The following is a 14,335-nucleotide window of genomic DNA, read 5'->3' on the forward strand; positions in this document are numbered from 1 at the left end:
ACGCGGAGCTGCCCGCGCGGGAGCAGCCGATGCATTTAGGGCCAGAAACTTGCTTAACAACAAATCCGTGCTGAGCTTTTATTAGAAAAAAGATCAATGTTTTCAATATTTTATGTGATGAAAATGATTATTAAATGTAAATAGTTTTAGTAACAGCCGTTTTCCAAGTGGATGCCTACAGAACTTGAATACTACAGTATTAGTTCACACTGAGAACCAAATAAATATGAAACTTGTATTAGCTCGAGGCAACCCTCTGCCTCGAGCAAATACATTTTATGCGTCCTAACTGGGGACTAATTTGTTCCTATGCAAGAGCCGCGTACCTACGAATGAGAACTCCGTCTCAGCGACACTGAAGTACATACACTCGTCTTTTTCAAGGTTTGCCATTAAAAGCAGGAAGCCTGAAATAGCTTTCAAAGCCGATTACATGGAGCATAGTATCATTGTTTCTTTTCTTATAACCAGCCTACTGTGGTTGCTTCTTAGAGTGACTTTTTATTTTTGATTTGATTTCCGCGTGGAAATCAGAGCCCCTCCTTTCGCACATTTGAGTGGGTTCCTTTTTTTAAATGAAAACTAAATGCAGAAAAAATTGTTCAGAGGGATTTAGGATAAATTTCGGGCGAGGTGATCAATTTTACAACAAACAATAACAACACCAAGGACTATATTGCAAAAACCCTTTCTTGTGCAAATAGTCCCGCTGTCATTAATCAGATTAATGGTGTGAGTAAAGACTGGTCGCGTGAGGATCGGGGCCTCAGATGAAATTTATTACGTTTAGGCCACAGATCATAAAATTCATGGATACTCAACAAAAAGGCTCTTCATGTCCTGCAAAGCTGTGCACATTAAATAAATTCCAAGGGCTAATATTCAAGAATCCCATTATCTTAACACAAAATGCATTGAAAAAAGGTAAGACACTACCGTTATTACACAAGCCATCTTAATGACTTCCCTTACGCATTTAGCCATAATTATTTGATTTAGCCATAGCTGTTTGAAGGCGCGACCGATAGCACACAGCACTGTCAGGTGTAACTGCTGGCATACGGACTTGCGTATACGTAACTAGGTGTACAGTTATAGTCATTTTTAAGAAACAAAAAAATAAGCGCTTAAAAGTTCCTTGCACAAAAAAAAACCACCAAAAAAACCCCCAAAAATCTCCAACCACAAAAAAATCCCATATTACATTTTTTCCTGGGTATTTTATGTCGAAGTCAGACTTCCTTATGAAATTTGTCCCCCCCAACCTCAATTACAAATACCTAATTGAAAGCGGATTTTATTTCCAAGAGGTTAGAATGGAGGTAGAAGACAGCATACCATATAAATCTTGATTTAGGACGCTTTAATAAGTTGGTCTCTGACCCTAGAGACAGGCTGTGGTCTATTGAGTTTATGATTTCTTAGCAATCCTTAAATCTACAAGTTACCTTGATGCTATTAATAGCGATGCTGTTGATAAAATAACCACCTTTTCCAAAACGCACCCGCCAAACAATTCACAGCCTGACGGAACGGCTTGTAAAAACCATGGGGGGAAAAAATTCACGTGTTCAGACACGCCCGTGGAAAAGACCTTCCGAAAATACTATTTTAACAGTTAAGAAAGGGTAAAAAAATGCTATGTTAAAGAAAGACAGACATATTTTAGATATAAAAAATTTAACCCACTTTGTTTCTCAAAATTACTAGCAATAGGACCGGAAGCCGAATGCTGCGCAGCCCCAGGCAGCGCCTACCAAGCGTTTGGTGCCTGCCAGCTTTAGCGGGGTGACTCGCCGTGCCGAGAGGAGCCAGCCCTGCGGTGCCACCGCGCGCGAGGGACTGGGTCTCTGCCGCTGCGGTCAAACCCCCTCCTTCCCAACAACGCCCGCTGGAGCCGCGGGAAACGGCAAACCGAGCCAGACTAACGCAGGCTTGAAATTGTAATTTAGGTGGTACTGGTTCAAATGCAATGCTTGAGACAAGGATTTATTCCTTGTCCCACCTTCTAGCCAGGTACCACGGCTGTCAGGATTTGAACCAACTGCTGCAAAACCCAGACCCACAGAAGGTCAGAAATGATGCAAACAGGCATTTGTAAGGGCGTAAACGGGTTACCTACTTGGCGAGCTGTTTCTCCGCGTCGGCGCAGAGCTCCAGAAGGCCCATCAGCACGGCGGAGACGTCCATGTAGGGCTCCCAGACGGTAAAGCCGCGGCCGATGAGGTCGATGGCGGTTCTGCGGATGGTGCTGTGCGCGGGCAGCTTGGGGCTGGGCGGCTGCAGCAGCAGAAACGTCAGCGCCTTGCCTGCCGTGCAGAGCGGGAGAGAACGGGACAGTGAAGAAAGAGCTGCAGAACTGATTTTGCTTTGTTTCCAAATACTTGCCGTTGAGAAGCGCAGTGTGGAGACCTGCTCACGAGTCACCACACTGACCCAAGGTCAGCGAAACAGGGAAGGACGTGGCTCTGTGGGTATTGGTTCTGTTAATTAACCGTAGGGTACGGGGCGCTCCGAGGCTCCCTGTGCCACAGATTTCATAGGGAATCCAGGATGGGAACCCCCAGCAGTCCCCAAATGCGGGGGCTAACCACACACCGAAAGGCAGGGGACACCAGCACAGACTGTCTCAGATGAACGTATCCACGCTCCCCGTCATCGCGCTCAGCCCAACGAACAGCGGGAGGCAGGGAGGCCGTTCTGCTACACACGAGCCTAGGATGGCTTAGAAGCGTGCGCCCCGCTAGCAACGCTCCAACCCCGCCAGCTGCCGCCTACGAGCGTTTTAGAGCTCTCCCAATGGCGATGGTGGCCAGTTTGTTACTGGAACGCATCGGTCTCCATGGCACGGTGATCTGAATCGAACAGGCCCATGCCAGTACTGCCAGTGTTGAGTCTTAAACATTGTATTTTTGCTACAAAAGAAATAGTACTAAATATATTTTTGGAAAAAATAGTAGTTGTCCACACGCCTAAATATTTCTGCCTGAAAACTGTGCAAAAGAAGTCAGAATAAATCAAAATGGAAATGATAAAAAGCCCCCTCCCTTCAACTGACACTTGCTAAGAAAACACTGAAAATCTGTAACAGTATTAACAGAGGTAATAAAGTTTTCAGGGAAAAAAAAAAAAGGTTCATCATTTTGAAAGGATGACCAAGAAAAACAAACTTAAAAGATAAAATTGGGAAAATATCAGTTAAAACTAGCCACGCTGAGATTACACACCTTTTCACCAGTACCTCGGCTACAGCCAGAAGCAGGTCACACTAGATGGGCTTAACTGAGCGAGAAACAGCAGAAACAAGTCACCAAAACTCTCCACCGAAACGACGGCTCGCTTCCAAACGTGCCACGCGCCTGCCCATGCGGGGGCTCAATCAGCTCTGCTCTTAATTAAAATCCTGATTACACCATGGTTACACCACCTCAGTCACGGGCAGAGGTGACGCTTCGTTAAGTGAACTATCTGGGGACGCAGCTGCCGCGGCCAACGCCGCGGAGCGATGCTGTCTCAGCGCGACGTCGCACTCCCCTTGCCCAGAGCCCACGGCGAGCAGGGCTCCCCGGCAGCGGGGGGTCGCCCGGGGGGAGCTGCCGCCCCGGCGCTCGCTCCCCGCAGACCCTCGGCCCCGCGGCTCCCTCTCGCTGAGCGCCCGCCCAGGGCATCGCCGCCCGTCCCGAGGCTGCACGCCTAACTCGTGCGGTTTACTACGACGACCCCACGGCGCTGGCGGCGTCCTCATTAACTCGCTCTCCCTCCTCCCCACGATGCCTTTTCTTTTTTGCTTTTGGAGAGAAATACAGCTTTCGGGCATGGGGGACAGAGAGAGGAATGATGCCTCAAAATACTTCAGCATACCCAAATTCTGATCTGGGTTCCGCATATTGACGAAACGTGATTAATAATTTCATTTACTAGACCTTTTTTAATATAAAAATAATTACATATATATGAATGTGTAGGAGGGCTAAAACAAGCCACGCTTCCAGGTAAAGATAATAAATTGTTATCTCTACATAATTATTTGCTACCTCTTAATAATGTCCGTTTAGCTTGCTATTGTGATAAAGAGAACCTATTGATTCTAACAATTTTTTCTTCAGTTTTCAGAACTGTCCTCTATGAGTTGCCTGTTTTGTTTATTAAATAAAGGAACCGCCTGTCATTTAAAGCATTCAGAAAAGCCAACAAGAGCCACGCTTTTCTAGTCCATTTGCACTAATCCCTTGCACAGAACAAAGGAAGCAGAAGTTCCTTCTGGGAGCGCAGAGCAGGCCACGAAGCTCTAGTTTGTGCAAATTTTCTCTCTCAAGTATCAGAGCATTATGAAAAAGCGTGACTACTCGAACATTACCACAATGAAAGATGCCTAGCTTTTTCATAGGAATCCTGCCTAGTGTTGCTCCTGCTGACACCTACCTCGTGTAAATTGAGCTAAGGGAAAAGATGAACTAAACAAAAGTCATTCTGCTGCCCGTTTCTCAGCCTGGACATCTTTGTTTAAGCTTTGACTTGGCTTAAATGAACGAATTAATATTGACAGAAACATCAACTAAGCTAATGAGTTGTTAGTTAAGGCAATAAACATGTCACATTAGAGTCAGCGCAGTAAAGAGGTAATTAGCCCTGGAAAAGCTCTGCTGATTGGGGCTGCGGAGATCCTTTGCTCTTAACCTTTGAGTCCATTATGCGGGGCAGGACGGGGGGCAGCCGCGCTAACGCGCATCCCCCGGACCCGCAGCCTGGCCCGCGCAGCCCAGGGCAGGGCCCTGCTCACGCCGGGCGCTGATTCGGCATCTTTCGGTGGACCTCCACGCTCGCGCCACCATCGCACCCGCAAGAGGATATCTACTTCGAGGTACGCTAGGAGAAGGGTGGGCCGACACGGTGACGCGACAGAACAGATCCTCCCAAGCCAGCGCGCTCCTGCTTTCGGGAGCGCTGCGCAGTGACCCTAAGCAGGGGGCGTCGTCTTTCTTGATGGAAGTCTAGATAACATCATACTCTTTAAATGAAAAATCTGCCCTAGCAAAAACTAAGTTTTGATGATTTACACGTACCTTCTGTTAGAAAAAGTCGTCAAGAAACAACTCACAAAAGCTCCTTTCATTAAAAACTGGAGCTCGACTTACTAGAGAGAGGTACTCCAAGCAGGAACTTAGCTAGAAACGCAGCTCAGGAAACGACATCCCTGTATAAGTTTGTACTAAAATACAGTTTAGGTCCAGATGCTTTATTCTGCATTGGTATGCGTGCACCACAAGGGTATGGAAATAAAAAACAGCCGTACAGGAGGGAATCGAGAGAGCAGCGATTTTGCCCCCGGACAGGGCTGGCCACCCCGTCAGCGCAAGGGAGTTATCAGGACCACCAAAGCCGGACTGGATTTTCCTCAAGCAGTGGAGAAGGATAAAATTTTGGACACGAGTATCAAAGTGCTTTCACCATTTTGGGTGGATCGTGAACGTGCCAGGCCTTGAGGCTCTTTCCATGTACCTCTAGGGGAAACACCCCGTGCGGCAGCACACAGACCCCCCCCCGAACAGGTACATCCAGCAACCAGCGGCACCGTTAAAAATCTGCCCACTTTTTCACGTGTTTACTTGAACACTAAAATAAAGGTTTGAGTCTTCGATCCTTATGTCATTGTTATTAATGAAAATGTGACATGAATACTAAAGCTTATCAGTTATTTTCAACGCATATACCCGCTCGGATTTCTAAAACGTCTTTCCTTGCTGAATCTCAAGAGCTTTAGCCGTATTACATCAGTCAGCATTGTTATCCCCGCTTTGCCGATAGATTTAAAAAAATTAAATAATTTGCTCAGGAAAAATCGATAGCGCAGGCATGAACGAGACGCTGATAACTCTGATTCCCATTCTCATAATTTGCCACGAGATCAAGTTCCAACTAAATAAAAATGATGGACTCCAAGAATATGATTTAACTTGCTTTGCATCTTTTTCTGACTTTATGTAAAAAAAAAAAAAAAAGTAGTGAAGAACCATAGCTCTCATTTTTTTCCATCTGCCCTCTCTCCCCGTGTCCGCAGGCACAGTGTTTTCCTACAGGAAATTAAACCAAATTGTGACCGTTTCTGGATGATCTGACGAATACACGTGTGAAACGTCCGCGGAAAGAGAGAAATATAAATTTGGACAGCTGGGTTACAAATCCATACCCCTCAGTCCCTTCCTACTTCTAGTGCAGTGAATGTTTATTACCTATCTTCTCTCATCTTTCAGACAGGTTTAAAACCAGAGGATATTTTTAGGCCAAAATTGACAACTTAACTAGTCATTATCTGAAGAATTTTTTCTAAAGATGTAATGATGAAAAGATTTTTTTTTCCCAATGGTACTCAACGTCAGCTTTCCTAATTTTTACAGAATTCATGCTCAGCAGGTTTTTTTGGCCTTTAATTTAACCCTGACACTTGGAGTTTCTCCAAATCTTATGCTAGGAGAGACTTCCTTTATGCTGACCTCCAAGTCATTTAAGTACCACTCTTGCAACAGGTGCAACACCTGCAACTTCCACGGCAATTTCAGAATTCACGCGAATAAGTAGGTTTTTAAATTTCTTTTCAAAAGTACGGCTTTAGAGCGTATTAAGAAGCTAATTCGTTACTGCACATGGCAGTAACGAGACTGCATTTTACCGAAAGTAAAAAACAATTTAGAATTAAACCTGAGTTGCTCCTGTGTAACAGGAGAGAAGCAAAGAGGCTGAAAAGAAACAATCCCCAATTCCTACAGGTCGGAGCGAGCGACACCGCTCAAGTCGCGCCGAGCCGCCCCGGCTGGCGAGCGGCAGTGCTGGGGCAGCTGCCGCCGCGCACTGCGGTACCAGCCAGGGGATGCCCGGGTAGGAAGGGCTGAGACATCGCCGTGGCAAGCCCGGGCTGCCGTGCAGCCGCTGTGCTCCGCAGACCAGACAGGGTAGCTGCGAGACTGCCGTCTGCGGCCGGCGCTCAGGCGAGGGCGGCCGGCTCACGTCGCCGCTTGGCCGCTGCGCGACAATTCCAAATTAATTCCCAATATCCCCGATGCAGTAAGGTGCTCCGGGGCGGCGCAGGCTGCCCCTACCTGCCGGCGGCCGAGAACAATAGGACGTTCGCTGTGCAGGCAATCGATAGCCCCCACCCGCTCCTCCCAGCCGCTGCAGAGGGAGGGAAACAATTCCCGCTCGCGGGGCTCGCGGCTCGGCACGTAGCCGCTGTGGCTTTGCTCTCCTGAGGGCCGAGGGACGGCCCCTTCTATCGGAAATACTCTGGAAGTAATACGGTTTTGAAAAATATCTAGAGAAAGGTAGTCCCTGCTTGTTTTGTCAGGAAATTTAAATTGTTAGCCAAAAAAAAAAAAAAGGGCAAAAGTTGGGATTAGCAAAAATGTACATTTAAAGCGACACTTACAACTTACTCTAAGCCCTTTTTCTCGTTTACAGCGAAAAGGAGATGGGCGGCCGGAGCACGGCGGCGGTGGCTGCGCAGCACCCGCCAGCAGGACGCCGCCAGCCCCGCTCCGCCGCCCGCCCGGTGCCGCCGGCTCCCAGCCCGCACGAGGAAGCAAAGGTTGTCCGGAAATTTCTGAGAGCCTCTCGGGGTTCTGAAAATGAAATGCTTCTTAAATGAATGCGTTTCTGCAGCACATATATAACTTGGTGCTTTACTGGACAGTTAAGATTCTATTTTTTAACAACACAAGAAGAAAAAACCCAGGGTTTTTTGCCTCGTATCTGATCAGAAAGGAAGTCTCACCCACTGTGAAGACTTAAAAACATCAGAAGTGTTATTTAATCTCTCAGGGAAGATTTCCTCTGGGTTAATTATCCATGTTAATTCTGGAAATTTAAGAGAGGTTTAACAGGTCAGAACAGCCAATCCTAGGTGCAGTAAAACCCCAGCGTTTCTATTAAACAACATAATAGATATTGCTTTTTACATGAAGCGAACAGACAGCAAAGGATATTCCTACGCAGGGCCAAACGCTGCCCCTAAGTTGTTTTAAAATTCTGTAAGATTTTGCATAATTCATAAGGGAGACAAAAGGAAAAAGAGGGAAGTGTTTATAATAGCTGCTTCCCCAGTCTTTTCAGTCTAACTCTGGCCTAGTTAAACCGACCTAACAATGCCATTTTTCTTCCTCTCAAAATCTGCAGTGGGGGAATCAAATGTGAAAGCACGATCAATTCTGTTCCAAGACAGTAAATGAGTTTTAGATCAGACTTGTTTCAATTTATGGAGAGAACCCAACTACGCTGGCTTAAATGCATGCTTCCTCTAACTATGAAATTATATTACAGTGCTATAGAAAGAGTAAACTATCATTATTTTAATCCAAAATTTGTTTATAATCTAGCAGGAAGGAGAAAGCCAATATGACTTGGGTCATAACTGTGCATTAAACTTTGTATTTTCATTCCTGTTAATTGCATAATTCCATTAAACCATGCTATTTATTTTAATCTATAGATAATGTTTTCTAAATAAAGCTATTTCCATAAAAATGATCATCATTTCATAGGAAGCAGCCGTCTTTTCCATCACAGTGCTGACCACACTACATGTTAATCTTAGAAGTTTTCTCCTGTTGCACGTAATTGTAACAAATTTTCTTAAGCAGTTTGGACGACCCGTGACCTCCATAACCGTGGAGGATGCATGATATCAACAAAGGAAGTCAACGCAACAACTTGTGGGAGTCGGGGATCACAACTTAACCTCCTCCATAGCGCCGGCGGCCGATGCACAAACACCCGTACCAACAACGCTGCGTGTTTCATTCGCACCTACTGCAAAGCCACGTGAGCAATGCGCGGCAGGCCAGCTACCTGAAGCCGCTCCTTTCTCCCAGGCTCCGTCACCCCAGAGGTGCCCGTCCCCTCCATTTCAGTAGCGCGCCTACAGCTGGGGCCTGTGTTGCAGCTGATGTCATCGCCGTAGGCTCTTCACAGGGCAACCCGGTAATCGATTCAACCAGATTTATCTTTGGAGAGAGTAAAACCTGCGTGACGGGGCATTACCGGAGCAAGGGGCTATGTTTGCACGTACTTGAGTAGTTCTGAAGATGAAATCAAAGCTCTCCAAAGGCCAGGACACAGGGAGCCATTTTTGCCCTTTCTTTTTGGGTATCGCTACACGTTTCAAATTACAACCTGCTCAAGCCACGGCTTGAAACCAAGATGCTGGCAAGAACATCTCTTATGCTAAACCGGTAACTACAGCAACAGGAAGACAACCACACAAGCAGCCACGCGTTTTCCAACACACAGATCTCCAAAGCAGCTTCCGACAGCGTCAGCCCTGTGCTGGTGCTGGTGGGTTGCTTCCCTGGCAGCAGCTAGCTGTGTTAGTTTGAAACTGTACTCCTAGACAACGTGCTGTCATCTTGACGCTGCAGGGGTCACAAGGACTAGCTGAAGGACCGGCTAAAGGAGCTGGGTCTCTTCTCCCTGGAGAGAAGGCTCAGCGGGGCCTCATCACAGCATTCCAGTACTTAAAGGGTGGCTACAAAGAGGACGGAGGCTCTCTCTTCTCAGGGAGCCACATGGAGGAGACAAGGGGCAACGGGTACAGGTTGCACCGTGAAAGGTTTCATTCATATTGACGTAAGAAAGAGGTTGTTTTTTTTTTTTTTTACAATGGAAAGAATCATTCCCTGGAACAACCTCCCCAGGGAAGTGGTGGAGCCATGGAGGTTTTCGAGATGTGACTGGACAGGGTGCTAGATGGTCCCATCTGGCTCCCCTTCCCACAGAAGGCTGGACCAGATGATCTTTTGAGGTCCCTTCCAACCTGGGCTGTTCCGCGATTCTGTAACTTTTACTGCTGTTCTCCACAGCAATTTATTCCAACCAGCCGCATACCGTCATCTCGGAGACGATCCCCAACATGATACTCAAGTCATACACGTTTCGGTTGATGATGTGCTCCCACGCTATGAGATTTCACACAGATGAATGCAAATGCTTATGAAACATAAAATTAGAGAAATTTGAAATTAATAAGGGATGTATATATTTAAACAAGATTTTTTTTAAACACCGTGCTAAGTACAGCCAGTTGCACAATGGCGCAACTCTGCTGGAGAGAACGAAAAGAACACATACATGACGAAAAGTTGGAAAATAACACTGAGACAGTACATGTAAAAGAAAACACTTTAAAACTGATGGTCACACACATGCACTCACATACACGTGAAGACAGGGTGTGCCATTTTGGATTAGACCAAAGACCGCTCATCCAACCTTATCACCGTGAGCCGCTGATACAGTAGCTGCTAAAAAAATCTCCTGCTGTAGACAAGTAGATGGGGCAGCTGCCCAAAACTCCGTACCTGTCAGCAGGCTGGGCTGCACTAAGGGTTAAACCCTTCAGCGGAGCCTCCACTGACCGCAGTTTTCACTCCTCCTTGCTACTCCGTACCTGCTTAACCCTGCTTACATCTTCAAGCAATGAGCTCCCCCGGCCAGTCCCACGTGCTTGGTGCTGGGGTAGCACCGTGAGCCTGGGGGAAGAGGCAGCGAAGCAAGGGGGAGCCCCGGCAGCACCCCCACGTGCCTGTGTTCCTAACGCTCGCGTGGCTCTGGCAGTGGGAGCGTAGCTCGAGACCAGAGCTCTCCTGCTCGACTGCTGCTTTGACAGGCAGCCGGCACCTCCCTGAAGAACAAGGGCAACAAAAAGACAGCTACGATTTTCACACGTTTCTCAGTAAAACCACCTTCTTCCCCACGAATGCAAGAGCTCCCAGAAAAGACTATTAACTAAAACAAAAGGTCAAGAGAAACTCCAAAACAGTTAAGAGAAATAATTTCCAATAATTATACTGCTGAGCATTAATCAACCCATCCACTGTAAAACCAAATCCCTGCTAGTTCCCTCAAAAGCGATATTATACCGATTATCCCTGTATATTTCCCCCCACATTTCTCCTTCCTAAAAGGAGTAAGTCTAATGTCTCACAGGTGTTTTCCTGGGTTTGCAATTATTCTTATCACACATATCTGTAAGATGGTAAAACTGATCCCTCTCGTATTCTTTTGAGGTAAGGATGCTTGGCTCGGCATCTGCAACCCTAATGAAGGGATATTGTTAATTTGTACAATGAATTAAATTAGTTTCTGAGTTTCTCTTAATCACACTCATTACAAAGGCAAGCGCAGGCTGATTTATTGACTTGTCACAGCTTATGAAGCAGCAGTTCATAAAAAAGTTATTCTGAAGTGTTCTCTAAACATGCAAACTATTGATCGGCAATGTTTGGGCACTATTTTCTTAGATACAGACACTGAACAGCAAGAAGCATACGTAGGGTTGGTTTTCCGTTCGACATATGAAGAATACATATTTTAAGTTGGTAACTTTGCATGTAGATCATGTAATCGCATCCTCAAACACACTACCGTGTGCTGGTTAGTTATACCCTCTGTAACATTTAAATACAACTTACCTGCTGTCTCAAACCCTATCTCTAAAGGTAACGTTAATTTAAGAGCAGGTATCAGCCATAGAAAACATAGCAAGATAAAACTACAATTTTTTTGAGTTTTTTTTGGGGGGGGGGGGAAGAATTCCTCTTTCCCCTTTAGCACAGCTATCCCGGCTAGAACACGTGTGACCAACGTGGAACGATAATCTAGACCTTGTGCATGATCTGTCTTACTAAAGACTGTTATTGCTTGTTGTGCCATCAACGGCACCGAGCGCATTTCATCAGCCTCCCAGCCGGTTATTTGTGCAAAATGGAAATTGTAATCAGATTCCAATAGGGAGGACCTTTTCGCCGCCCCCACCAGGAAGGAAAGAATGAGCCTCAGATAATAAGCCCGATCACAACGCTCTGCGGTCAGAAAACATCTACTGCAATTATGAACCACAGCTGCAAAAGATAAGACTTATCTAGCACAGCAAACAGGTAAGCATGCCTGCTTTCGGTTTGCTTTGTTACCTGCCCCTGGAGCTGAAGCTATACCTTCCTCCAGCTACGCGGAGGGCTGGCGGCACCGGTTCTGTTTCTCTGACAATAAGCTTCTTAATAAAACCCAAGCAAAATAGCTGTATAAAAAAAGAGGAACTATATTTTTCTGAATTTCCCACCTAAATGCAAAAATTGATATTACAGAAACTGCTTTTCAGTACTCCAATACTCATAGGCAAGGGCTGTTGACGAAGACAAAGCCTTCAGCAGACGGGGCGGAGAGCGGGCCCGGCCGATGGAGCGGGTGCCATCTGCGGCTGCCGCGGGGTGGCACGCTGAGCAGCCCCGGCAGAGCGCAGCGCCGACAGACCTCGCCACGGGACTGCCGTCTTTACATAAACCCTGTTCCCAAGGGGTCCAAGAACACGTGGAAATAAGGAACATGCAGATTAATCACGGTGCATCCTGCTAGCCTGGTATTACCCTTACTTGGGCAGGTATTCTCCCCTTGAGCTACAGCTGCTTCCCGTAGCTACGTTTCCCTCAGGACATTAAAACGCGCGGCTGTAAGCCTGAAGTCATAAGAGCTTAAATCGGGAATTATTCACCTCACAAATGCTGTGAGGTTTTCAGCAAAGTCACGCTCTCCCACACCTCACCCCGGCTCTGGGAGGGGCCGTGAAGAGCAGCGGGAACGGCACCGTTGTGGGCCTGGTCCCTCAGGCCCCCCCTGCAACACGAGGCACTCGGTCGCGCAAGGCGTGTTTCAGGGCGGGGGGGGGGATGGGGGCTGCAGCGAGGCGTGACTGGAGCAGGGAGGAGGTTCTGGGACATCAGAAGGGAGCTCTCGTGTCTGGAGGAAAAAAATGAGAGAATCCCGCTTTAACTGCCTCTCACCCTAAAACGCCATACGTCCAGATCGCCAGAAGCCACCGGGGCTGTGCTCTCTGTACCGTTCCATCGGACACCAGCACGATCCCTACGCCTGCCCAACCACCCATTTTCACAAGAACTGCAGAAAATGAGACTCTCCGACTCTGCTGGCACCAGCGGTGCTGTCAGAGCGTACCAGGGGATGGCATGCTCAGACCAGCAGCAAAACCATGCGCTATTTGGTTTTTTAGGAAGTGAGTAATGTGGGAATCTCCTGTGACATTCTGCCTTCAAACAGGTATCCAAGTTACCCTCACACACTTCTACAAAAAAATCTTCTGTTCCTTATCTGTAAAATGGGAATAATATTGTCCCTTTAAGTTTTAAAAAACCCCATTCATACCCGACACAGTCACAGAGCAGGTTGTTTCAGGATATTCTGTACTACACCTCCGCACGCTCAACGGGGTGAGCCTGGGGGTTACCACGAAACGGCAGCGCGCGACAGTGTGCAACGCGTGGAGGAGCTGAGCTGAAAGCTGAGCTTGAACCCTCTGAACATACCACCTCAGTGTCCTTCAGACAACAAGGCTGTGCCTCCTCGCCGCTGCACCCCGGCGCTGAGCGCCGCTCGCGTGGGCAGAGCGGCTCCCACGGCCCGGCGCAGGCTCAGCTCTTCCTCAGGCACCTTCCCAAGCCTCCCTCGTCGGGTTTAGCCTCTCCCTGCCCCAGCTGACGAAGCTCCGCTCTGCTTGCGTGCAGCAGCATGCTGGGCCCCGCGGCGCCGCGCCCCACAAGCAGCCTGCAAAAAAGAGGCTGTTCTGGTTTCTTTTGCGCGAGACAAAAACGTGTTCTGAGGTGGAAGTGTCGGCATTTTGTCCAGCATTTCATACAAGAGCCTGGGCTCCAACATCTGGAAACAGAAAGCAGATGAAGATCCCCGGGCACAAACGTGGTTACGGCTGGCCGTCACCAAGACCCTCCTCGGCAGGTTGGACACCCTCCTGGGAACGAGACGGGGTTCACCCGGGCAGCCTGCAGGGCTCGGGAAAGCTGACCTTGGAGGAAAAAAACAAAGCATCTTGGATTTTTGTTACCCCCCGATGGGGTATCAGTCACAAAGCTGAGCCTTCGCTTACAGAGCGTACGGACCCGTGGAAACATAAGTGACGCGGATTTGTTTGGTGCTGAGCCTTCCTCATGGCGCAGACACAAAGAACACATGTTTTAGTTCACTGTGATACAACCCATCACAATAGCCAGGATGTTAAATATGCAAGATTGAAATCTCTGATTAAAAATATGTAATTCCAATCCCTCGCCTTGTATAGGATTTGGGGAAAAAGGTGAATTTAATTTTTAAGATTTGATTTTGTTGCTAAAGCCAAAACCCAGATTTAAATTAGGGCGTAATATCTGCCATGAAGATTGACTGTTTTCTGCCATACAGATTGACTATTTTTTCTAAATATTGTCTCTAAGGCTAAGATATAGATTTTCATAAACCACCATTTTTCCATTTCCCCCCTCCTCCC

General features: G+C 47.3%; 1 protein-coding gene across 4 annotated transcripts in view; it reads right to left on the minus strand.

Annotated features, from left to right (window-relative positions):
* WDR7 (WD repeat domain 7) overlaps positions 1-14,335 on the minus strand; it is a 143,100-nt gene that overhangs the window by 45,724 nt on the left and 83,041 nt on the right. For all 4 annotated transcript variants that reach the window (XR_012657798.1, XM_075077464.1, XM_075077465.1 and 1 more), the window contains one exon: positions 2,123-2,309. Coding sequence is in view for 3 of the 4 variants with exons in the window: in XM_075077464.1 (XP_074933565.1) it covers positions 2,123-2,309 (187 nt within the window). In the remaining variant the exon portion in view is untranslated. The remainder of the gene's footprint in view (positions 1-2,122; positions 2,310-14,335) is intronic.

The sequence above is a fragment of the Phalacrocorax aristotelis genome, chromosome W (genome assembly GCF_949628215.1).
Source record: "Phalacrocorax aristotelis chromosome W, bGulAri2.1, whole genome shotgun sequence".
Classification (NCBI taxonomy): Eukaryota; Metazoa; Chordata; class Aves; order Suliformes; family Phalacrocoracidae; genus Phalacrocorax; species Phalacrocorax aristotelis.